Here is a 26,895-nt window from a genome sequence, read left to right on the forward strand (position 1 = left end):
CTAATTTGCCCGTCTTTTTGCTTCATATGTTTCAAAGGTACAAGGACGTCACGTGTAAAGAACAAACGTCTCTGGGTCACACAATGTGCTGCATGGATGTCAGCCATCTCTGGTGTGGAGAGGATCACTCAAGACAATGTTACATGAGTGGCACAATCTGGCCCTTCCACATGCAAAGTGCAGAGTTGTTCTTCGTATGAATGCTTTGAAGTTCTTCCCTTCCCCACCAGGCTGCCTCTGTGTAGGGCACAACGCTGCTTTGCCAGGCATGCTGCAACCTTCCCAGCCAATCACGTTAAGCAGAAGCCTGTCCAGGGCTCACCTCGAAGCACCCAGTGGCCTGCTTCTCCCCATGGCTGTGGTGCACAGACTCTTTGCAGACTCTTTGCAGCAGAAAGATAGTGGCATCAAATGTGGGATCCAAGGGGGACTGGGCTGCTGGATACTTCCAAGTGAGGTTGGACCAGGCTTTACCTTAACCACAAATGGCTGAGTAAGTTGCAGCTGGCTCAGAATAGCAGCAAATGCTCCTGATTGACTGGCAATCAACATCCATCACACTGCTACTCTGGCTGGAGTACCCCAAGTTTGTTACAGCAAAGAATATGTCTCAGTATGGCTTTGAAAACCAATGAGATTAATTAATGCAAAACATCCAAATCAGGCATAATACACCATCACTTACACGTTTGTCATGGTGCCTCAGAACTAGGTTATGGCAGGTTTAAATTTGTGTAATAAATACTTGGATAAGGCAGATAATTCGGATTCCCAATCCATGATAGCTGGAGGGAGCAAGCTTTAGAAAAGAAACCTGTGCCTAATATTGCTTGGGATTCTGTCTTGCAATTTGTGAGGTGCCTCTGCCAGTTCAGTCGTGGAATACGACACTGCCAATATGTATGGTGTAGGATTCAATTGTGCCGCTTAAAGCCATCTGTTTACTGCAACTGACTGAAAAATGAGCATTTGGAGACAATATGAATTTGAAACTCTGGAACGGTTTATACATCCCCTCATATGTAACATGCCGGCACCATAAATTTGCACCATACTCTGTGAGCCAGGAGAATTCCATATTTGTATGCGATGAACTTTTGCTGAGGTTGAAAATTAAAGATCAAACACGCCCACATACAAAAGGACTGGCTCGACCCAGTGAAGATGCTCAGCATTCTGTGGACCTGTGAGTAAGATAGGACATCATGAACCACTGTAACCTCACACCGGCATCTGAGTAAGCTGGGGGATGCTGGATGGCTCCATCTACTTCTCAGGGTTACTGCTTCAAACATCCCTGTGCTCCTGTTATGTTAACCATTTCTACCTTAGCCAATCACAGTTTGGTTTCCTATAGCAATTCATCTATGTAAGAGAACTTTTGGCTACATATCGCATGTACACAGATCCAGTGAATAGCATGTTCTTTCTAATTCTTATTACTCCATTGCCCAATGAGCAGCAGCTGGCATCCTTGGGAAGCTGTTTCAGGGCCCTGGCAGGACCTGCTGCTTGTTGTTGGTGTCACCAGGTTGGCATATGCCCAAGAAGAACCTGTAGTCACAGAAATGCCAGTTTAGGAGAGTTAGCACCGCTATGGAGATCTTTAATGCAGCTGGTTGCACATCATAGCTGTTACTGCAGTAGACCCCATTAAGCCACTTGCACTAGGGAGTCTTAACAATGACCCCTGAATGCCAGTAGGAATGCTTGCTTCAGAGAATTGGAAATAATCACACTGCTGTTATAATTAGAATACTTTGTTGTTGTTATTGTTGTTTAGTCGTTTAGTCGTGTCCGATTCTTCGTGACCCCATGGACCAGAGCACGCCAGGCACTCCTGTCTTCCACTGCCTCCCGCAGTTTGGTCAAACTCATGCTGGTAGCTTCAAGAACCATCTCGTCCTCTGTCGTCCCCTTCTCCTTGTGCCCTCTATCTTTCCCAACATCAGGGTCTTTTCCAGGGAGTCTTCTCTTCTCATGAGGTGGGCAAAATATTGGAGTCTCAGCTTCAGAATCTGTCCTTCCAGTGAGCACTCAGGGCTGATTTCCTTAAGAATGGATAGGTTTGAACTTCTTGCAGTCCATGGGACTCTCAAGAGTCTCCTCCACAAGTAACTGGCCAAACAAGAAATAAAAAAGGCTTTGAGGCTTGAAGTGTTGATGTAGAAGAGTAAAATGGTTAAAGGTTGCATGTTTATCCATTCCACGTTGTGGAAATAGAAGGGGCTAGAGGTGGAGAATTGCTTTGTGGAGAAGTCCTAGAGACCCACCTTATTTGTGGAAGGACAGATAAAAAGCAGGCAAAGTTCATGTGCCACACAGTACATGTTCCAACTAAAGGAGGGGAAAATGTGAGCAAGATTGGGGGAGTGTGAAAGTCGGAAAGAAGTGAGGGAGTTGAAATATGAGAATGATCTGTCCTGTCAGAGTGAACAAAGAGAAATGAACAACTGGATTTTCACTGAAGTACATTGTCACGAATGGACTAGGATATTTATCTGTATTACTTTTGGGTTGTTGAGGGAAACCGGGGTCTAGATTCTTATACCCAAATGGAGACTACCACCAACTCTTTCAAGTCATGGGATTCCTTCATGTACCACACTCCTTGAGAGGAGGTGCTGGCTTCCCACCGTCTTAAACTTTTTTCCCTTTTAAGTTGTATTTGGGTTCATTTTTGAGTTCCCCTGTTATAGTTTAAAATGGAAATCCAGCATTTAGAAAGACACTGACTGGTGCCTTTCGGCTGAGGAAGCCTGACTAAACCTGGAGAAAATATCAAACACAGTGCAGAGGTTCTGGGACAGAGAACAAGAGGCAAGGAAGAGAACTTAAATCAAGCAGGGGTAGCTGATATAGTGTCCGCAGATGTTTCAGCATCATAGCTGCCCATGAGCTAAAGTCTTCCAGAAGAATCAGGGCTCCTGCAGCTTGATTTGTGAGGTTGAAGCATAAGAAAAACAGCTTAGAGCAACCTTCAGCCCGTGTCCCTGAAAGCTGAACACCTTGGGAATACAAAGGGCGTCCAGCTGTAGCAGCAGACATAAACCTGAATTTGGAAGTAGGATTTCACTGAAATCTAGGACGGGCATGAGAGTGATTAGATAACAAAGAAGGCACAAGTGAGGAATTACCATGGGTTGGCACCATGAGCCACACCAGTTAAGTGCCACCAAAGAGTTTCAGACAGAAGTCCACCTCAGCCCTTCCTGGAGATGCCTAAATTGAGCAGGCCTTGCTCTTCTCCAGCTTCCCTGTTTGTCTCTGCTTCCAATTCCTCATTCCCAGATCCTGTTGCTGACACCAGAAGACTTGTGACCAGCCACACTCTCAGTTTGCCGTTTGGGAAGGGAGTTTGAAAGCCTGCACAAACACTTTGGCAAATCAGTGTTTATTATAAGTGGAGAAAGGGATGCCTTTTCCCAACATAATTATAGAGAGATGAGCTGGCACTGCAGTCTCCCTCACTCCGCTTTTCAAGTCTTGTTTTGATGCTGTGGAGTCTGTTCAGTCGCCACCAAAGATGTCCTCCACAAACTCCAAACAGCTATTTCTTTCCCCTCAGTTATCATTATTTCATTTCCCCCCTCCCAACAGCTGCACACTTACTTAAAATGCCCTCCGACTATCACTCTCCTAGCATTCTGATCTCCTTGGCAACAGTTGCCAAGCCTGCACAGAGCTCTCACCCCAACACACACACACACTCATTACAATTTTATGTTTCCACCAGGCTTCATGAAACATATTAAAACAGCAAGCAAGAAAAGCGAACAACGCAACAAAACTGATTCCCAGTTGCTTGAAATGGCAGGAGGGGAGAGTGCTCAGTTGCTTGGGTCCAGCTTGCAAGCTACCCATAGGAGTCTGGTTGGCCACTGTGATGATGCTGGACTAGTTGGGCCATTGGCCTGATCCAGCAGGTTCTCCTTATGTTCTTAAAACCACAGAAATATCACCTGCCACATATGGAGGGTAGGACTATCAATGGCTGCTAGTAACGTTGGCTAGATATTAACTCCAATATGTATCAGCTGCTGGAAAACATGAGTGGGAGAGTAGACTACTGAATGTTCTTCATAGAATCACAGAGTTGGAAGGGACCATCTACTCCATCTCCCTGCAATGCAGGAACAGGCAGCTGTCCTTTATGGGCATCAAACCTGCAACCTTGGCATTATCAGCATCACGCTTTAACCAATGGAGCTATCCAAATTGAGCTCACGTCCTGCTTTCCTTGTGAGCTTCTCATAGGTGTCTGGTTGGCCACACATAGGATGAGACAGAATGCTAGACTATAGTTCTGATTCAGCAATCTAAGTTGAGCTCTTGATGAATATTTTTGGGGGGGACCTGTCATGCTCAGCATCTCCTTTCTGCCCTATGTAAGATTTGTTATAGTATTGAGAGATTATGAAACTCAAATATGGGCTCGCTGGAGTCCCATGGGCAAACAAGTGATGGGAATTGCCTTGGGTTGCATAGGAGAAGCATCTGTGCCAGGGATTATGGAAACACAGAATTTCACTTTAAAGACAGAGAGAAGGATAGATGTAATTTATTTCCAGCTCTGGTTTGTTCCATAATATTCGTGATGGCTTTAGCATCCAGTGAAATGTTCCTCTCTGATGGGAGCAATGGCAGTTACCTTGAAGAATGCAGTTTGTCTGTTGATGAAATGGTGGGGAAGGACATGACTGATGATGTAAGGACTGTTTGGTATCTTCTTTCTTCAAAAGGGATGCTGCTGCTGCTGCTTTCCCCTGAAGCTTTAAATCAAAGAGCATACCTTCATCATATCCAATTAGCCAGACTCTCTGTTCCCTCCCAGCAATTCCCTTAGGCCAGTTCCTGGGCAGCTCCTTAACTGAAGCAGTGACTCTAGCCTTCAGGGCATTGAGACTCTCAATTAGAGACTGCAGGCTGAACCTTCCCTCTTGTTCCTGAACTTTGTGCCTGGGATTGACTTTGCAATTTCTGCAGTACTGCCAGAGATTTTATTGACTTTTTTTTTGTAGCTTTTGTGATTGCAGGCTTTGGGAGATAATGCTGGTCCAACCTTGGCATTTATCTTTTGAAAAGGCTCCTGGAGCTATTTCAGCCTAGGACAGAGTGGGGAGAAGGTGTGAAATTGACATTACAGTGCTGTTGTGCTCTATATGTCTGCACAGAAGATGGGTCACGTCGAACCTCCAGACTTGACATGATAGGATGTAGCTCAGTGGTGGAACATAAGGTTCTAATATCTCCAGGTATAAATCTGAGACTGTCCTTTCTGAAATCATGAAGAGCCACTGCCAGTCCTTATCATGGCAGTACAGAGCTAGGTAGACCAATGGCAGCTTCACAAGTTTCTAATTTGCTGTCATGAGGGATGGAGGAGTAAGGGAGCTTTATTCGTTACAGAAGCTGGAATTTAACACAGCTTCATAAAGACTCTGCATCCTGGGTTCTCCTTTCCCTGGTGAAGACACCATTCAACCTTTCTTCCAAACAAGAGGAGGCTCCATCCTGGAGGGGAAAAGACTGACTACTGGTCATCTTAGAGATTTATTATTATTATTAAAACCATCTAACTTTGTCTTGTGTGCATCTTGAAGGCAGCATTTAGAGTGCACAATAAGACTTTGAGCCAGAAATTTGGCCTAAGCAAGGGTGGCTAGGGAAGCTGTTTTGCCCAAGCCAGAACCACCTGACCTACACCTGCCACATGGAACAGGTAAATGTGTGGCTGCAAAGGAGTACTTGGGACTGCACTCCTGGTTGTTCCAAGGAAAGGCTCAGCTGGTAAGGCTCGAGGATGTGAACAAGGTGCTCAGGTCGGTCAGGGCTTGCGCTCTAGACCCTTGCCCCTCTTGGCTGATAAAAAGCAACAGGGAAGGAACAGCTGGCTGGACCAGGGTGACAGTCAGTGCCTCTTTACTAGAGGGGGTGGTCCCTGCCTGTTTGAAGGAGGCAGCCAGAAAGCCACTCCTTAAGAAACCTTCCCTGGATTCGGAAAATCTAACTAACTACTGGCCAGTTGCTAATCTCCCTTTCCTGAGCAAGGTTCTGGAGTGAGTGGTTGCAGGCCAGATCCAGGCGCTTTTGGAAGAAACTGATTTTCTGGATCAATTTCAATTAGGGTTTAGGCCCAGTTTTGGCACAGAAACTGCTTTGGTCACCCTGTATGGTTACCTCTGTCAACAGAGAGACAAGGGAAACATATCCCTGTTACGTCTCGACTTCTCAGCGGCTTTCAATACCATCAACCATGGTATCCTTCTGGAGCAACTGTCTGAACTAGGGGTGGTGGCACCACTTTGCGGTGGTTCCAGTCCTACTTGGATGGTCATTCCCAGAGGGTGTTTCTTGGGGAATGCTTCAATATGGGGTTCCGAGGGCTCAATCCTATCCCCCATGTTGTTTAATATCTACATGAAACCACTGGATGGGGTTATCTGGAGGTTCGGAGTACATTGTCAGCAGTATGCTGACGACACTCAGCTCTATTTCTCCTTTACATCTGCCGGTGAGGCAGTGGAAGCGGTGGACCAGTGTCTTACCTTGGTAATGGACTGGATGAGACCCAACAAACTGAAACTCAATCCAGATAAGACTGAGGCACTGTTAGTGTGTGGTTACCTAGACCAGATGGGTGGGAGATTGCCTGCTCGATGGGGTTACACTTCCTCTGAAAGAGGTTCATAGCTTGGGCCCAGAGTGCCTTCCATCAGCTTTGGCTGGTGGCTCAGCTATGCCCCTATCTGGACAGGGATAGCCTAAATACTGTTGTCTATGCTCTGGTAACCTCAAGGTTAGATTACTGCAATGCATTATACATAGGGCTGCCTATGAAGATGGTTTGGAAACTTCAGCTATTGCAGCCTTCAGTGGCCAGGTTGCTCACTGGTTTGAGCATATTACACTGATCCTGGTCCAACTGCACTGGCTACTAATTAGTTTTGCGGCCCAATTCAAAGTGCTGGTTTTAACCTATAAAGGCTTAAATGACTCGGGACCACAATACCCCAAGGACCGCCTCTTTCCATATGAACCTACCTGGACCCTGAGATCATCTTCTGAGGCCCTTCTTTGTTTGCCTCCTCCTCAAGAAATCCGGAGGGTGGCAACATGAGAACAGGCCTTTTCTGCAGTGGCTCCCCGTCTGTGGAATGTTCTCCCCAGGGAAGTTACCTGGCACCTTCATTATACACCTTTAGGCGCCTTCATTATACACCTTTTAAACTTGGCCTTTGGTTGAGTGATTGACATCCTAGGCCCTTTTAAAATGTCAGGTTTTTTGGAAGGGGTTATTGGGTTGTTGTTTTTATTTTGATTATGTATTTTGTGGTTTTATATTCTGATTTTATTCTGTGAACCTCCAGGTATAGGGCGGAATAATAATAATAATAATAATAATAATAATAATAATAATAATAATGGAAAGGGAGGCTTATATTCAGCACCTTTTAAATTGGGTGGTAACTGCTGGTCTTGCTGGGGTTGACTACTTCTGAGGTGAGTCAATCTGTAACACAAGTGGGATTTGCGGTTGGCACCAATCATCTGCTTCACACTGAGCAAAAGATTCTGATGAAGTCAGAGCCTGACCCCATCTTCACTCAGAGAAAGTAATATGCCAGAGGTGAAGACCTCCATCTGACCACCTAGAAGAACAGGGATTTACAGCACCTAAAAAAAATTCCCCCTTTAATCCATTTACAACATTGTAAACCATGTACATTACAATTTTAAAAGTTTAAGATCAAGGGTGTTTGTTATCTGACATGTTACAATGCTGGAAATGTTCCCCTCCCCTGACAAATGGTTTATTTTTTTTTTTTTTTTTAAATAATATTTATTAAAATTTTTCAAAAATACAAAAAATATCACTTTACGGGACTCCCCCCTTCCCCCACCCCTACCATATTCCCCTTTCATATTGTTGGCCAAACAAGTTCCCCATTCAAATTGAAACTTAATTTGTTTTACCCTTAATAATAATAAAAAAGAAGAAAAAAAACCCAGTGTTCTTTCCCCAAGACCCACCCCGTGTCATTCCACAATTTCCATTTTTTAATAAAAGAAACACCCCAGACAATAGAAACAGAAAAGGTAGAAAATAAAAAAAAAATATAATGAATAATAGACCAATTCAGCAAAAAATAACAAAGTTGGCAAGCCTTTGGAGTTTTAGTTCTCCCCCCCCTGTCTCCGGTTTAATTTCCCCCTGACCATCAACCCCTAGTGTCTGCCTGGAATTCTTAAGGCCATAAATCAGAACTTTTCCCCAACTCCTTGCTGGCTTTTTCTTTTTAAAATTAAAAATAAATTTTTTGAAAATCAAAATTATTATTATTATCATTATTTTTCAAAACTTTAACTTCAGTCTTTAATAAAACTGTAATAGAACTCCCTCCATTGTTCTTTCCAGGTTGTAGTCTAATTTCCCTTTGTTCCGCTGCTAAAACGTTGTAATTCGAAAGTTTGGTAAGTCTGCAGGGATGGTTGTTATCCAGGGGCAAAACCTTACGTTCAGTCCCTTCCTTTCTTCAATAGAAAAATCTATTGTCTCCTTTAAAAAAACAAAAAAGAAAACACCCTGAAGACAAGATGTTATTTCCGTTTAGCAGCTTTCCCAGAAGATAACCAGTCCTGTAAAGTTCCATTGGTGTTTTTCCACTTTCCCAATCCTTGTAATGTCCCGAAGCTCCTCAAGGGGGATTGTTGTGACTTTGTTTCCTCTAATCCAAAAGTCAATTTGTTATCCATATTCGCCATTTTGTATCCAAATTTTAACAAGTTGTAGCAAATTGTATCAAATTTAACCAGCCAAGTTCTCATAATAAAATCCACTCCGCTTTTCGACTTTGACAGCTATTTTGACAGCTGTCAAAATCTCCGACTCCTTTCACCAGGCTCTCTCTTCAGTCGCCCCGGTTCCCAGGGGGGGGGGTTGCGTTTCCCTTCTCCAGTTCCTCCTCCAGCACAGTTCTTGTAGTTCCCCATCGTGAAATTTTGGATTTTTATCAGCAATGCAAGCCTTTTTGGGTCTTGGTTTCCCCGTCCTTGTTTTGGAAAGTTTACAATAGGGAGGGGACTGACTTCCTTTTTGGATCCCCCCCGCTCGTATCCAATTCGAAAAAAAAAAATTTTTTTTCCTCCTTTTGAACCCGATTTCCAAATTTACTCACGGGTTGTTGTTGAAAAGTCCGAATTTTCAATGGAAGAAGTCAGCGCTCTCCGCCGGATGGCATGCGGCTTCGCTCAGCAGGGGAAGCAGAAAACTCAAGGCACCACGCTTCTCCCCGGCACCCGATCCGTAGCCTTTAAAAAGGCTCCTTCACGAGTCGGGAGGGCGCTAACGGTGCAAGCCGAGTCTCCATGTCCACGGCCTCCGTGGCCGTGGTTTCTAAGGGTCCCCGCATCGCCGGTGCGGTAGAACCCAGCCCCTGCCGAGCAGACTCCCTCCGGAGCTCGGAGGGAGTCCGCCATTCGGCGATGGCGCCAACCCGGAAGTCCCCCCCCTGACAAATGGTTTAAAGCATTACTTCATAAAAATATGTCTGATTTTCCAGACACATTTCTAGACACAATTGGTTTGCATGACCCATATGGAATTATGGGACGGGCTATTAGGGACTGCGCTGCAGAATTAGCTGGGGTATTTACGGACATTTTTAACCTATCCCTGTTGCAGGGTTCTGTCCCTACCTGCCTGAAGACATCGATTATAGTGCCAGTCCCCAAGCAGTCAGTGGTGGTATCTCTCAATGACTATAGACCAATAGCTCTAACATCTGTTGTTATGAAATGTTTTGAGAGATTGGTGCTAGATCATATTAAGGCTGGTCTTCCATCCACTCTAGACCCGTTCCAGTTTGCATACAGAAGAAACAGATCTACTGATGATGCTATTTCCATCGCTGTCCATACTGTACTGAGTCATCTAGAACGACAGGGAACCTACGCAAGGCTGTTGTTTGTGGACTACAGTTCTGCCTTCAATACAATTCTGCCAGACAGGTTATTTCTTAAAATGACCAATTTGGGTATACATCAGAAGATCTGTCTGTGGGTAAGGAATTTCTTGACTGATAGGCCGCAGACAGTGAGAATGGGACCTTACTATTCTTCTACTCTAGTATTAAGCACAGGAGCCCCTCAGGGATGTGTGCTAAGTCCCTTTCTCTATTCCCTGTACACATTTGATTGCACCCCACTGTATAAGTCCAACACAATCATCAAATTTGCGGATGATACAACAGTGGTGGGGCTCATTAGTGAGAACAATGAGACTGCTTATAGGAAAGAAGTACAGGGGTTAATTCAATGGTGTAAAGAAAACAATCTTATGCTTAACACCAAAAAAACCAAAGAACTCATAATTGACTTTAGGAGAAAGAAAAGTGTATTTTTACCATTGTACATAAATGGCGAGGAGGTGGAGAGGGTTGGTAGTTTTAAATACCTGGGCATTTATATCTCTGAGGACCTCTCATGGACTGCAAATATTAATATGGTTGTGAGGAAGGTGCAGGGGAGGTTGTATTTCCTGAGAATGCTCAGGGGACTGAATCTATCCCAGCACCTACTTCTGTCCTATTATCACAGTACCATCGAGAGTGTCTTAACCTATAGTGTATTATCGTGGTATGGGAGCAGCTCCGAAACGGATAAAAAAGCTTTACAGAGAATAATTAAAATTGCCCAGAATGTTATTGGGCTCCAACTACCAACCCTGGATGAGATCTTCACGTCTCGCACTTTGAAGAAGTCACACAATATCCTGAGAGATCCCACCCATCCTGCTCACAACTTCTTTGAACTGTTGCCTTCGGGCAGAAGATATAGGACAATGAAAACACGAACCACACGCCTTCTGAATAGTTTCTATCCAAGAGCTCTGATTGCACTAAATAATGATCTCAGGGCCAGTTGCAAGAAATAGCAAGCAGGGAGTAGGAAGGAATGAGATAGGTTTTAGGTTATGTTATGCCTTTAAATAGGTTATGTTATATTCTGGATTATGTTATGTTTTATAGATTATGTCTGAATAGGATGAGAGTGTTGGAGATACGTGTAAATGTGTATGTGAACCCGGTCTTTGGGGGGGTGTTTGATTTTCGTTGTTGTGTATACTGTGTATATACGGACAATGACAATAAATTTATCTTTATCTTTATCTTTATCTTTATCTTTATCTTTATGACTTGCATCTGTAACTTTCTTTTATCATTTCATTGTAGTAACTTGACATAGTCTTCCTACAGAGGTGACTTTAGCCTGGAAATTTCACTAGAGCAACTCTATGAGCGCCACTGTGGAAGGCTGGAGGCTATGTTGCTATCATCAGAATATAAAGACATGACAAATGTGCAAGCCTAAGGGATGTCTGAAACAAAAGACATGATTCCAGCCCCACTTCAATTCCAAGTTAAGCTACAAAAGTGTGGAGTAATTTTGAATTTCTCCTCGTCTATTAAAATTGAGTCACATAAGCCTCTGCCTTCAGATTGCAGCTCAAAAGGTGTAAAAGATTAGGTGTAACGATTCAAAGCACGAGTGCTACACTTGGACCTGGCACTACATTACCTTAGCAGTACTAATCCACACCACTGTACATACGAGCCCTCACGTGCTGGATCATCACCTTGTCGTGATGAATGGGCTTGCACGTTCCTATGACCCTTGTGAGCAAAGCCGTTGGGAATCTCGTACTCCCAGCAGAGTCACCCAAAGTGGTAAGGTCAAAGGGAAGGAGCTAGACAAAGAATGATCCAAGATGTCCTCAATGGCAGAGCAGGCGGGTGATAACAAACGGTATGTTACAATGGCTGTGAAGGCAGATGAAAGCTGCAGCAGATAAGAATCTACTGGTCCTCGTGACTTCTCATGCCACTGGAACAGAGCCTTACCTTGAAGACTGTGCGTTGGTCAGCGTGCACTGATCTACACACATAAAACAAATTCATGCACAGGTGTCTTCCAAAAACCCATCCCAAACCCCAAAAGTCCCATGGCGATCAGCAAATGGTAACGGGCGCACGATCGTGAAATTTGGAAGCCCCTAGTCATGAACTGGGGACGCGGGTGGCGCTGTGGGTAAAACCTCAGTGCCTAGGACTTGCCGATCACATGGTCGGCGGTTCGAATCCCCGCGACGGGGTGCGCTCCCGTTGCTCAGTCCCAGCGCCTGCCAACCTAGCAGTTCGAAAGCACCCTTAAGTGCAAGTAGATAAATAGGTACCGCTTACCAGCGGGAAGGTAAACGGTGTTCCGTGTGCTGCGCTGGCTCGCCAGATGCAGCTTGTCATGCTGGCCACGTGACCCGGAAGTGTCTGCGGACAGCGCTGGCTCCCGGCCTATAGAGTGAGATGAGCGCACAACCCTAGAGTCTGGCAAGACTGGCCCGTACGGGCAGGGGTACCTTTACCTTTACCTAGTCATGAACTGGCACATGGGCGGTGGATAGATTCAGTCGTTCTGACTCAAGAAATGAGGCAGTTGAACAGCTCAGCAGCTGTATCCATGACTGAGCAGCCCTTTTTGGGACCCACTCTGCTCACCCTGAAAAGGGGGAGGGATTAGAAAAGATGCCTCCCTTTTTTCCTGAACCCCACTGTGAAAGGACATGTGGATCCAGAACTGGCCTCCAGAGTCACTTATGAACTCATTGTTAAAACCATGTTTATGGAAAACAATGTTACTCAGCTACGAATGATCACCAAAGAAGAAGACATATGAGCCCTGCTCAATCAGATCAATGTTCATAATAAGAACATAAGCAAGTCTCTCCTAGACCAGGCCATATAGTCTTATCATCCTGTTCTCACAACAGCCAACCAGATAGATGCCTGCTGGTGCACACTCCACACTTGTGATTCCCAGCAACTGGTAGTTATGAGACATACAGGCACTTGTTGTTTTGTGTGAGGGTTACGTTCTGGACCCCATGTGCATCAGTGGAGCACGTGTAAGCCCACCCCGCTCCTTTCCATGACAACTTTATGACATTTTGGGGTTACTTCTGGGTTCAGTACTCTGTGCACATGCGCAATAACGCACCATTTGGCTGTGCCAGTCATTGCCTGTATTACCAACAGTGGAGGGAGACCATAGTCAACGTGCCTAGTAGCTATGGATAGCTTTGTTCTCCACTAATTCGTCTCGTCTTCTTTTCAAGCCATTCAAATTGATGGCTCCCGCCACCTCGTGCAGGGGCAAATTCTACAGTTTAACTATGCATTGTGTGAATTATTCACTTTCTTTTATGCGTCCTGAAATTTCCAGCACCCATAGTTTCATTGGATGGACTCACATTCCAGAAGAAACACTTCTTTCTCTGCAATTCATCGTGCAATCCTTTCCCCCTCTGCTGCAAAAGGGGTTGATGAGAGATTACCGGTATTTGGGGAAGGTTGGGCAAGATGCGCTCAATAGAGCCCAAGTTGGTCCTACCCTTAGGCAGAGTGCTTCCGGAAGCTGGAGGACAGAGCAGCAGGTGTATCGACACAGCCCAGCTTGTGCATCCTAATCTAGCCAACTGCCAAGAGGAGGACGCTGTCCTCTTGCCGGTGCTGAAGTAAGAGTCATCTGCCCAGTCTAGTTGGCTTCTGTGTGTGAAATGGGGGAGAGGGCACCTTGTGCTTCACCAATGCCCCTCCCCTCAAATCTGAGCAAGAATGCTGTGAGTGACCAGGAGTGATTGGTAGCACTAACATAAAACCTGTAGGCTTCAACATGCTGTTGCGTGCACATTTTCTTTCACTGGGTGCCATTTGGCAAGAGTCTTATCGTTATATCTTTCATACCCTTTAATTTAAACCAGCTCACCAGAGGTTACAGTGCTCATCTGGAGCCATAATCTAAAAGTTGGAAAAGTAAAGATTTTTCTCAAAATAAATAAACTCCTTATGCTACGCTTAAATACTGTTTCAACAGCTGAGTAGTGAACAACGCTAGAGGCCTGTTGCTTGCTAAGAAGAAGCCACTCTCCTCCAAAGATGTTGATATGAGTTTTAGCAGGTGCCCAAAAATACTGACTGTTGTTGCCACAAGAGATGCTGATTTCAGGTCTTTTGGCCCAGCAGCAGCAATGGTGTAACCCTGTGTCATTGTTGTTGTTGTTTTACCAACAGCTTTGTAGCTTTTATGGCAAATGAGGCAGAAGAGGCTATCTCTTGTAGCAAGGAGCACAAACAACTATTTGCAGCTAAAGCCAATTCATGTAATTAGGCTTTGTTCTTATCTACCATTTTAAATCAATATAATTATACCTCACTCTACAACACACACCAACACATTTAGACTGCAACCAGCAGTTTCTAGCAATGAGTCATCTACCCAGACAAAATCTTAAATGCAGCCTAATAAGAAAAAAAAATCCACCCCACTGACCGTAGTAAAACACACACACACACACACACACACAAGGTAAGGGGCTACTACAGCAACTAACTAAATTTAGTTCTGGCACAGACTCTGTCCATTTCAAATGTAAATGCTATGACGTAGGCTCTGTGTTAACACAGCCTTTGTGATTTGATCCTTTAAGACATGGATTCTATGTGCTGCTGTGTCAGACCAGACTTAAGAGAGCTGATGCTGAATAGTAAAATTACATTGAAGGTTCAGAGGGGAATGGACAAAGTTGGGCAGGAGGGGGGAAAAACAAACTTAACAGCCAGCAGATGGAGCTGTTTTCAAGCAATTTTTTAAAATCCAAAACTACAGAAATTCACTGACCTTGCAAGAGGCCAACATTTGCCTGCCGTTGGCAAAGCAACCATGCTTTTAATTAAAGAACCATGAAATTAATGTTTGTCTAGCACCGTGGCAACTTCAGAATAAGATTTCTGAACGCATGCACATTCCGATTACTGCCTCAAAAGGGATTGGGGGGAGGAGGGGAGAAATGTTTTCTCTCTTGTTGACTGCTAGGTTTTTTTTTTTTAATATACAGAGGAAATCACTAAGTAGGAAATATATCTAAAGCAGCTACTTTTCCTTGGAGCTCTTGTCCCCAACCCAGCAATAACTGCATAGAAGAAAACGTTGTGTGTGACTAGCTATGCAGAGAAATAACTGTGTGCGGTTGGCTCCAGACAGAGGGTGCCCATGTGTTATTCCTATCTGCACCACAAGCTAATAGAGCAGGTGAATTGACCACACTTTAGTGCCGGGGGGCTGCATAAGTGCCATAGAGTGTGTGCACAGGCTTCCTCAAGAACCACATGCGCAGCCCCAACTGCTGGCTATAGGCACCCAAGGCCTGAGTACATGCTTGCAAAATCCACACAGAGAACTCTGCTTCTGCCCCAGAGGTTTTTCACGCTGGGCCAGGAAGCTATAAAACCAAAGCACCTGTTATATTCACTGGACTCGTATTTTGTGTGTGTGTGTGTGTGTGTGTGTGTGTGCGCGCATACTTTGTGTGCGATTCCCTTAAGATTTTAAAATTTGTACTTCTGCAAACCTTGGAGTCCACCCCCCAAAAACCATTCTGATACATCCCTCTTTTTTCTCATGTGTCCCCACTGAGGCTATCCTGATACTCATTGAATTCACTATTAGAGGAAAGCAATGTCTATAAAACCGTATGACCCAGCAAGATCCACATTTCATTCTTTGCTTCTGCCCAGCGATTTCTCATGCTAGATCAAAGAGCTTTAAAAACCAAGATTATATTCATTACATGGGAAAACATATTCTATTTGTGGAAGTGAATGAAACAGCAAGAGCAGGGGAGGTTTTGGCGGGGGGCGGGAATGCTTTATTCAGTAAAAAATATTCAATGTTACATGTGCTAAAATGAAACATAAGGTATCCACGTGCTTCCAAATTCTCCCCACGCATATATTTTGATACACATTCAACCGCTTTGATATTGTCATACTTTAAAAAAACAAAAACGCCCTTCAGTATAGGAGAGCTTTCATTTAATATATAATCAAGACTTTAAAATCCTATGGATGGACCGACTAGCATAATGCAAAATTTCTCCTTTCTCCCAATGTTTATTCATTAAAATAAAAGGAGCTCGTCTTCAGAGTAGGCTGTCTCATTGCTTCATTTTCTTTGTACACTGTATACCAGAGTATGGTGAACGACATCTGCACACATCTGGAGCGATGCATTTGCCTCCATGGTGACATGGCAACCTACACATTGCTGGGGGGGGGGGGAGAGTCCAAAACTCACATCAGTCACACAGCACAGATTTCATCTCAATAGCCACATTTGATGCATAGTATTTTATTGAATTATCACAATTATTCCTAAGAAGAAAATATCAGTAACATACAGCAGAACTACAGTATCCGTGCCTGCCATTCATCCTTATAGTGTCGGAATTTTGTTAAATCTTATACTTGGAGAAACGATTGTCGTGATTTAAAAATAATTCAAATGGGGAAATGTCTTGTGATTTCAAAATCTACGGCTTGTTTAAATCCCACCCATCCTGCTTGCTTGCCTGCCCATGAGTTTACAAACTGGTTTGAAAGGGAAACATGGCTTGGCAGGACTATGACAATTCCACGCAAGTACAAAATTTAGGCCTGAGCAGGGCGATCTGTTGTCAGGGACTGGACAGAGGAGGAATGGTGGAAACCGCCTCCCCAGCCTGAACCTTCCAGAGAAGAGGAAGACAGTTTAGATTTACAACAGGGGTTTGAGGGAGGTCACAGCTCAGAGGCAGATGAGGGGAAAAGTTGGGAAATAATGGGAGAAGAGGAGCCGGAGCAGCTGGCTAACACGTATCGCTAGAAATCATTCCAGACCCCCCTTCTCCCAGAACCCAGCAAACAGTGAAAGTAGGAGAGCAAAGGGCTCAGAGACAAATGGCCCTAAGCAGCCACCGTAAGTTAGGTGGTCTGTTGATAATTGAGGAGACAAGGGGGGGTGAAGATTACTCAGAGCTATGCCATTACTCCAAGACGCTGCATTTCTAAGCCCCCCTCTGTGAATACTGAATATATGACATTGGTAAGAGTCTTCTTTATCTATTCCTGGCAGTCTACCGTGGGGGGTTGGATTCCCTGACGCCTGACATCTGTTGTGCTAACTGATTGATGCTCACACGTTTTTCCCTTCCAGGAGGACACTGTAATTGGCACCTTGGGAATAAAAAAAAGGGCCTTTTCAGTGGTGACGCTTTATCTTTTGAACAAACTCCCTAGACAGGTCTGTAAATCTAAACATTATCATCATTTACACACCGTGTCGACTTTTTTCTTTTTACCAAAGCTAAATTGTTTTCTGCCTTCTATTGGATCTGCATTTTTATTGACTGCTCCCTTATTAATTTTCACTTCTGCCTGTTGTTTACATTACTGTTGATTATGGTTTTATCACTCATTATTGTTTCAAGCTTTTTCAATATTGCAAGATGCTTCGGAGACAACTCGTTGAGAAGTGACTCATAAAACAAATAGAAAAATAAATAACCCTCATGGGTGTTCTTGAACTTTAAAGCAGTTTCCAGGTCTGCACCATTGCAGGTGAGAGAAGCAAATTACAAGTTATTTAGCCAGTGATGGTGATTTGTGTGGGTTCCTAATAAAAGCAACCAGAATAGAGTGTTCCTTTGCAGAGCCATTCTAGCAGTACCTACTGTTTTGCATGTTTCTGTGCTGTTCTATATTTCTATACCTGTTATTTCAACTTACTGCTATTGCAATGATTATTCATTTCAAGAGGATTAACCCATAAGATTAATCCAGAGACTCAAAAGTGAAGTAGCTAATCACTTCACAGGGAACTCGGTTCAAGGGCCATCGCTCGAAAGCAGCCCTCCCCCATCTTAGAAGCAAGAAAAGAAAGAAGTTGCCACTGATAGTTCTAAAAGCGCTCATGATCATGCAAGTACTGAAAGAGAATGATGCCCCAACGGAAAGTAATGGTATATTTGAGAATTAGAGGTACAGTAAACACAAGAGGTTTATGGTCCTCACAGTCACTCCTATATGGTTAGTCTCAGTCATTTGTTGTAAGAGTAGCTGTCACGTTAGTCTCAAGGAAAGACAGATGGCAGCACAATTCAATTCAGCTGACTTTCTGCCTAAAGAAAGGTCCTGCCTGGAAGCTTCTGTACCCAATCCATCCCACATTGCCTTAATTCAGAATGCACTACTAGATTGCAGCCACTGACCCAGACAAATGCAGCTCCAGGCACAGACATACTTGACAGTCACTTATATCCTTTAGCTGAAGGATCCCAGAAGCTGCTTTTAAGATACTCTCTTATCCACTTGCATTGCTTCATGCTTGGCACTCGCTACTCAGTTTAGTGACCCGCCCACTTGACATCTATCATTGCCTTAAGGGCTTTGACCCACCATTTGCAAACCACTGCATTAAGAGGATTGCATGCTTTCCACTTCAAGCCTGCAGCAGCTATGGACAGACTATTTTTGTCTGCCTTTAGGGAAGAGGAAGACTCTTTCCCTTCTTTTTAAAGTCCTGCTGAACTGGAAAAAGAAATCCTAGAGGTTGCTGTAATATGAAACTCATTTCTGGAGCATCAGTATTGTCTATTTTATCCTAACTTTCACCAATATCAGCATCTGAGTGGTAACGGCTATTTACCCAATGAAATTTGAAGTTAGATTAGATTGCAGGTTTCATATAGAACAGACCGCATTAGATGAAGCACAAAATTTATTATTATTATTATTATTATTATTATTATTATTATTATTATTATTATTTACTACTACTACTACAACTACTACAATGATCATCATCATTCCTACTACTATTCACTTTCCATAAATTTCAGTAGGACTTGCCTAACAATGCAAACCAGCAATCTATCCTTACATTGCTGCTGTCTCATTCATTTCAGTCAATCTTGCATGGGACAGCCATGAAAGAGCCACTGACCAAAGGCAGGTACAGTTAATGAACTGCCAACTACACGCCAGCAACTGCTCAGGTCAGCTATATCCCAATACAAAATTAGTAACTCATGCAATATTTCCTATCTGCATCGATCCGTTCATATTTAGATGAGGGGATAGTACACACATGAGACAGGTAATGAGGGTGGGAATCTGGGTGCAGCTCATACGCCTCTGCAAAGACTTTGTTGCTCTTGCGGGTGTCGCAATGATCATGTCAGCTTTTAGGCATTTCATTTAAGAGGCTCTAAAAGATATGTAACTCACCTAAATGACAGGCGCCGCCGACCCAGCCAGTTGCACAGCTGCAGATTCCAGGAGCGACGCAAGTTGCTCCATTCCGACATCCCTGAGGACAAACCGCTGCAACGAAAGAACAATAAAGCAAAGTCATCTATCTCGGTCTCTCAATATTATACTGTAGAGCTGGGGATGGCAGGGGGTGGGGGACACCTATGGTCCTCCAGATGTCGCTGGAGTCCAACTTCTATCAGCCCCAGCCAACATGGCCAGTGGTCAGGGATGATGGGAACTGTAGTCCACCAACATCTGAAGGGGTGATGATGAGATTTCCCCACCCCCACTATAGAGCATTAGAGAATGTTTAAAGCAGAGGTCTTACAGATGTTGCCAAACTACAACTCTCATCATCTGTGGCCATTCGCCATGCTGGGTGAGGCTGATGGGAGTTGTAGTTCTATAACATTCAGAAGCCCATAGGTTAGGCATCCCTGGTTTAAGGGGGGGCGGATATTTCCTCCCTCGGACCAGAACAGAACACTAACATCATTAAAAGTGACCACATTCTACCTTTGCATGAAACTGACCGATTGAGAGCAGTGGCTTTAGCTGTCATTCTCAGAAACGGTTACCTCTTGAACAGAGGGTAAACTGTGTTAGCTCTGACAGTGATTTTTTGGGGCGAAAGAGTAGAAGGAACCCCTCCGTGCAGAATCATATAAGGCGATTTGCCCCTGAAACACACTGGATATATTTTAATGAACTGCATCCAAGCACCAGTTGAGATCTTCACTCCTCTGCCAGGCATTAGATAACTAGTGTACCATAGTGGAAAAAGTTCAGCTTGGAACAGGAGACCTGAATTCAGATCCCCATTCAGCCATAAAAGTTACTGAGCAACCCTGAACAAATCTCTCTCTCTCTCTCTCGGCCTAATCTAGTTATACCGATTGTTTCAACAATAAAATGGGGAAAACTCCAAGTTGAAAGAAGAGTGGGACTGAAACGCAATAACTAACAAAGTGAAGATTTTTACCTTCTTGGCATCTTGATCCTGTCCAGCCTGAAGCACAAAGGCACTTTACCAGCCCGTTGACCGAGATGCACTCGCCACCGTTTTGACACCCTCCCTCACAGCTTACTGGAAGGAAACGGCACACACAAAGCAAGCCATTATAGCATTATAGTAAGGGTGTTTTGTTGCATAAATGTTGCCTCTTCCAAGCAACAATTCTAGAATGGAGTTGAGGCATATAGGTGGGAATTTCATGCTCATTTGTTTACGATAACGTTATACCTGCTTATTGTTATTTATGGAAAACATTGCTATCCTGACTTTCTGCCTCAAAATGAAACACTCAAAGCGACTGCACAACAGATCCAGAAATGCAAATAGTAATCAAATATTAATCTCAATATATAAGAGTTCCAGACACATTATACCATGTTTGTATTACAGTCCTGATCAACCTAGTACCCTCGAAAAATTTTGGACTACAAGTGCAATGGTTTTAGACTATTCCCCCACTCTTTGCTACAATTTGAAAACTGTCTAAATTCAACTTACCTTTATGACAGTATCGTCCTCCATAGCCAGGCTGACATCTGCATTTTCCAGGCCTGAGACATTTCCCACCATTTTTACATTTCGGATAACAAGTTGCTTTGAACCAAAAGAAAGGGACAAAGAAAGTTAGATAAGACATTTCTGGGCTTCGGGGTTGGGAACAGTCTACTCAAAAGCACCATGCTCCTTCAAGGAGCCTACCAGTTAATTCATACATTTGCCTGGGCCCAGTAGTCCGGGCAGCAATTCATATGATTGCATGCTATACATTCAGTAATGGTAAATATAATCTACTAATTTGGTTTGTGAAATGGCTATAATGAAGACTGAACTTTCTTATTGTGTTAAATGCTGTTTGCTATCCAGTGATAGGAGCAAAGCTTGTCATCTGATAACAACCACCACAACTGATTATATTATTTAGCTCTCAAATGCTATATGAAAAGAACTGGTGACAAGATGACCCTGAACCAAATCCAATCTCCAAAGCGAAGGGTCATGCTATTCTTCAATAGCTATTCTTCAATAGATTAGCTATTCCTCAATAGCTAAACCAGAGGCAAAAGAGAAGAGCTACAGTAATGGGAAATGCTTTGCTTTAAAACTCTGATTAAGAGCTAATCCAGATGAACATTGGTGCAAATGTAACAGTACAACATGGCTACAGAAATATTATAAATGAATCACTCCTATCTCACTGGTCAAAGGATGGTGGGACAGGTTTAGCTCTTGAAGTCCCTTTGAAGTTAGTGCTGGGTGTACTGATAGATATGACAGAAGCGAGTGCTCAGTCTGCATAAAGTTAACTCCCCCCCTCCCTTTATTCTTGAACACCTGATTGATTCTCCCTGAATCAGCGAGTTTATCATTTCGGTAACACTAATAATTTGATCATTTATTTTCTGGCATGCTTCTTTCTGAGTAGTGCCCATTTTGCTTCATGAATGGCTTCTTATTTAAGATGTAAAGGTGCATTTCAAAAAGCAGATTTCATTCATTCATTCATTGTTACCCCTTGCACTGATCTGGGCAATACACAATTAACAGGTCTATCTAAAAGGAACTACAGTCATACCTTGGATCTCAAACAACTTGCGAGTCAAACATTTTGGGTCCCAAACGCCGCAAACCAGGAAGTGATTGTTCCTGTTTGCAAACGCTCTTTGGAACCCAAACATCCATCACAACTTCTGTGGCTTCCGATTGGCTGCTGGAACTTCAACTTCCAAGGTACAACTGTAGTTGGTTCTAAAGCTTTATTGATGCTAGTAATCCATTGGGAATATCATGGGTCCTTAGACTGCCTGGTTATTCAGGACAGTTCTGGGAGCAGCTGTGAACCCACATCTAACTTCATCTGAGCTCTTAAGTTTTTTATTTTTTATGGTTGGAAGCCATGTGGAACTGCACAACACAACTGCAAATCTTTCTACAGGTTAAAACTGATTATGTCCTCAAACAACCATTTTTCTCATCACCGCACCCCACCCCTTTCACCAGCCTTTCCCAGTGATTAATCAGCTTCTTCACAAATAGTTTTCCTACAGCAAACAGCATTTTCTTAAGTTTTCATCCATGCTAAATATGGGCTTAAAATGAAAACCTGCTGAGGAAACAGTATTCCTTGTGGATTCTAGGGGAATACTTTGTGGCAGCTACAAGATGTGCCTGCACGATGGACAAATAAATAACTGGGAAATTGCACATTTTGGCATACGGCTGCTTCGATGATTTTGTGCAAACAAATTATCTGACAAGTTTAGCTAGTTCTTGGCTAATAAATCATTCATGAGCCAATCCCGATTTCGATGTATTTGCTATCTGCAAACAATTTTCAATAGAACGTTTTCAGGTTTTCCTCTGGACTTGCATTATGGATTAAATTGAGATTCAGGTGATCACCAGGAATTTACTGGCAGGAGTCTATAATGTGTGATGACGGTTCTGGTCTCTGAACGCACAAATTAAATGTTGGAAATGGCAATTTTTTAAAATAATAAAAAGATGTGCACTTTAACAAAAAATAATGAATGGCAAACATTAGCAGCTTATCACAAGAAGAAACACTTCTCAAAAAAGTACGTGAGCAAGAATTATTTAAATCATTGTTCATGAATGAAGAAGAGCAGAAAAAAATATTTCAGCGCATTGCAATAAGTATTGCCCATAAGTAGTCCACTGCTACCATTCTTTTTTCTCTATTTTGTAGTGTTTTCAAAATTATTATTAAATCCTTCAAATATTTTTTAAAGGTCGCGGTAAGCATTTATTAGTATTTTAAAACTTGTTCAAATGTTCAACAAAATACTGCAGTCCCTCAAGGACTGCCTCTCCCCATATGAACTGACCTGGCCCCTGTGATCATCATCTGAGGCCACTCTTTGTGTACCTCCTCCATGAAGGTGGCTCCAGAGGGTGGCAACACGAGAAGGGGCCTTTTCTGCAGTGGCTCCCCACTTGTGGAATGCTCTCCCCAGGGAGCCTCTCCTAACACCTTCGTCATAAATCTTCAGGCACCAGACAAAAACATTCCTCTTCTCCCAGGCCTTGTGCTAATTGAACAGTTTATGGCCTTTTAAATGTATTATTATTTATCAAATGCATGTACATATTAGGTACACACACACACACACACATATATATATATATACACATATTCATTATGTATTTTTTCCTTTTTCATTTTCTGTTTTTTATATTGTGATTTTACGTTGTGAACCACACTGAGATCCATGGATATAGGGTAGTGGTAGTAGCTCTGTAACCCGGGCTTTAAAGTAAAAGTTGGGCTTTCTTTTTTTAAAAGCAAGATTTGTTTGCATACTTGGAGGGGTTTTGTTTCTTCCCATCTTCAGGGACCCACCCATTTTAATACCCAGTGTACCTGCATGCTAACTATTCACTTTAATAATAGAGAGTGATATACATTTGATTCTCCAAAGAACTATTCCTAATTCAATTATGCAAATAAAAGATTCTTCATATTCGACCCCCTCTTGTGATAATCCTTATAAGTAGCTTTCCACCCTAGACACAACTATACCTGATTAATTGGTATAATCTCCTTTCATTATACTGGCTGTATCAATAAAGGTGTCTACTTTTATACATTTTCCCAAGACTGTATTCTGGCAGGCATATTGTAGTTAAAGCCACTGGCAGCATAAGCCACTGGTGTGGTTTTCTGTCAGTTGTTGATGGCTGATTTTATGCTGCCATTCTTCCAGATGTTTCATTTAAGCATTAGGACTGCTCGAACCTTGTTGTGATTTATAATTTTAAGTTGAAATTTAATTCATAATCAAATGGAATTTCATAGAGTTTGAGTTAAATCATAAAAGATGGAGTGTAAATGTCAAAACAAATTAACAAACAAGCATTGGCCTTAGGATATGTTTGGCAAAATATCAAAATGGCCTCCACAGATCGTTGAGTTTTGAGGGACAGACTGGGCCTATTCATAGGGTTGCCATATAGCTGGGATTTCCCAGACATATCTGGAACACTGGAGTCAGCAGCAGTGTCTGGGCGGAAATTGGTAAAAATCCGGACGTATGGCACCCCATGTCGGCAGTGCCATTTTTCATTAAAAAACGGCATTTTTTTGCGATCTAGCCAAAAAGGCTCAACAGCTTTTCTGTCTGGATTTTCACTGTTTGAAATATGGCAACCCTACCCTTCATCTTCTTTGCAACCCTTCATCTTCTTTGCTTCTAGCCTTGAGGCTTAGAACACTATGTCCTCACTATCTTCCAGCTTTTACTCAACTTACCTATATCTCAGACCGAATCCTGAGGTCTTGAAGGTTTTTGGTGAGGAAGCCTAAAGAAGGAGGGAATCACCATAGTACAGCCAGAGCACACAAATATGCCATCATAAACCACCCTTAGAACTTTTGTTACTGGGCAGCCCATAAAGGTAAATAAAATGAATTAATTAAATGTTAATTCAAATTTTTAAAAACATTTTGCAACGGTAGAAATAAGGACTTAGTGTAGGGGTGGGGAATCTCAGGCCTGGGTCCTCTAGGTCTCTCTATTGGCCCTCAAAGCTTTCTCTGGGGCACACCGTCCTTGAGTGCTTTTGCCTGGCTGGAATGTATCCTTCCTTGAATGATGGCACTTCCTCTTGCCTGCCAGAACGAAGATGGAGAGAGATGTAATGGGTGTCTGTAGAAACATCTGAATTTGTACAGCTAGAACACAGCCTACAGTACAAAGATAAGAGCAGAGCTTTCCAAACTTTTCAAGATGGTGACACACTTTTGGGACGTGCATCATTTTGCGACACAGTAATTCAATTTTGCATCATTTCATAACACAGTAATTCGGTTTTACTAGCAAACCAGAGGTTAAACTAACCCTTTCCAGCCCCGGGAGGAGCGTGTGACACACCTACACACTGCAGCCGACTCACTAACGTGTCGCGGCACACAGTTTGGAAAGCTCTGAGTAAGAGTCATGTCCACTTTTGCACCAGGCTCCACTCACCACTGATAGGTGGCTCCTGGATGTTTCTCCACAAAGTTTGTCAAAACGTTGCTCCATTCACAATCCATGCAATATTCCCTAGCTGCCCCAGCACTTGTCAATTGTCCCCATGCCTTTGCACTCATTGGTCAGAACAGCAGAAGGCAGGAACAACTTTGGTGCGCAGGGATCAACTGGAGAGTATACTCACTGAGTTCTTCCTTGTTTCTCTAAAAGTTTCTACAAGGGCTAGAGACCCACTTTTAAACAAGCTGAATATTTAGGAAAGCACTACAGAAAGTCCCTGAAGTGTGGTCCACCCCCATATCTCCCCCCCCATTCTTTGGGATCTGGGACTTTCAGGAGGACAAAAACATTACACAAAGTAGGGTCAGCGTTTCTTCTTTTTTAGATTCCCTGCTCAAACATTTTCCCTGGTGCTGGAAAATAGGTGACTTGCAAGCGGAACAGCCAAGCACATTATTCCCACCAGATGAATACTTGGGTTACATCTTCCTTCACAGTCACAAAAGTATTCCTGTAAAAGCACTTCAGTATAAGAATTGAGGCAGGGTTTGTTGGCCAAGCAAGATCTTGCTTTCAGTAAGAAGAATCTCTTGCTGAAGCCAAAACGCTCTTTGTTCTCATGACTGCAATCCCACAGACACTTTCTTGGGAACAAGCAGCACCAATGAAATCAATGCTGACAAACTCCAGGCAGTCAACTTTCACAGCAGACACAAAACATGAGCTTTGTGGCAGGAATCTTTAGGAGAAGTGTAGTGCTCAATCATGTTTACTCAAAATAAGGTCCCGTTGTGCCCAATGATGCTTTACTCCTAGGTTTAGGATTGCAGTCTTACTGTACTGTTAGCTTTCCTGGACTTGACTCGACTTCTTGACTTGACAGCCAGAAATCGACGGGGCTTCCAAGTAAACGATAGGATCGGGCAGCAAAACTTCGATCCTGAATGTGCCCTAACCCCTTTCCTGCGTATTTATAATCTGGAAGAACCAACACCCATGCATTTCTCCCAGGTAAAGGTGCATGCAGAGTACTGCAGTTTGACTTCGAAGTAAAACTCCCAAAACTAATTCCAAGAAAACAATGGGACCGTAAAGAAGCTTGCCACCTCGCCCCAGAGGGCTCTCTGATCTGCCTCCACCCAGAGGGTCGCTCCTCCATCCCTTCGGATGGGCAGCCCCCGAAGAAAGGTGCAGAGAGGCAGGAGAGCTTAACTGCAAACCTGCGCCAGAGGGACTAGGGTTACATTTATTACTGGCACTTTCTCAGCAAGATCCCAGGGCGGCTTACAGCAATTTAAAATTCAGCCCTGATAGTCAAAGGTACGTGGTTGGATCCTGAAAACACACATCTCAAGTCCAGCAATGACCTTGCACGGGAAGGGGGCTTCCCCTCCCCCACACTTGTTATGGCCACCACCCGCTCTTCTAGCCGTTATACCAACCATACTGGCAGCGCTCGCCCTCGTAGCCCCTGGAGCAGAAGCAGGTGCCGTTCCGGATGCACAGGCCCCCGTGCTGGCAAGGCGGGGCGTCGCACACGGCGCGCGGGTCGAAGACGAAGGGCACGGCGACGCCGCGAGACACCTTGGACGGCTGCGCCAGCGCCAACAGCGGCGACCCCGCGCAGGCCACCAAGAGCAGCCACAGCGCCGCCGCCTGAGGGATTCCCGCCACGCGCCACCCCATCGCTCGGCCTGGCGCT

General features: G+C 43.7%; 2 protein-coding genes across 3 annotated transcripts in view; one reads left to right on the top strand and one right to left on the bottom strand.

The window, feature by feature from the left end:
• The window catches only part of VWDE (von Willebrand factor D and EGF domains), a 44,307-nt gene extending 42,557 nt beyond the window's left edge, over nucleotides 1-1,750 (top strand). The window contains exon 30 of one of the 2 annotated variants that reach the window (XM_083578440.1): nucleotides 38-1,750. In XM_083578440.1, coding sequence (XP_083434566.1) covers nucleotides 38-58 — 21 coding nt within the window. In that variant the 3' untranslated portion in view covers nucleotides 59-1,750. The remainder of the gene's footprint in view (nucleotides 1-37) is intronic. The other variant, XM_083578441.1, reaches the window with a different exon arrangement.
• Nucleotides 982-26,888, bottom strand: LOC310745799 (uncharacterized protein). Its single transcript, XM_083578907.1, has 6 exons — nucleotides 26,636-26,888; nucleotides 20,698-20,793; nucleotides 20,167-20,271; nucleotides 19,158-19,253; nucleotides 4,652-4,772; nucleotides 982-1,554 (listed from the first exon to the last, which is right to left on the bottom strand). The coding sequence occupies exons 1-6, from the start codon at nucleotides 26,877-26,879 to the stop codon at nucleotides 1,488-1,490; spliced, it is 729 nt and encodes a 242-aa protein (XP_083435033.1). The 5' UTR covers nucleotides 26,880-26,888; the 3' UTR covers nucleotides 982-1,487.
• Between the last annotated feature and the right edge of the window lie 7 nt (nucleotides 26,889-26,895).

This window comes from Podarcis filfolensis (genome assembly GCF_964270895.1).
Source record: "Podarcis filfolensis genome assembly, chromosome: 12".
Taxonomy (NCBI): domain Eukaryota; kingdom Metazoa; phylum Chordata; class Lepidosauria; order Squamata; family Lacertidae; genus Podarcis; species Podarcis filfolensis.

Coding starts and splice junctions, on each gene's coding strand:
- LOC310745799 (XM_083578907.1), bottom strand. CDS start 26,879: ATGGGGTGGCGCGTGGCGGGAATCCCTCAGGCGGCGGCGCTGTGGCTG. Junction 20,272..20,697: donor AGGACGATACTGTCATAAAG/GTAAGTTGAATT, acceptor GTTTCCTTCCAG/TAAGCTGTGAGGGAGGGTGT. Junction 4,773..19,157: donor CGGCGGCGCCTGTCATTTAG/GTGAGTTACATA, acceptor TTTGATTTAAAG/CTTCAGGGGAAAGCAGCAGC.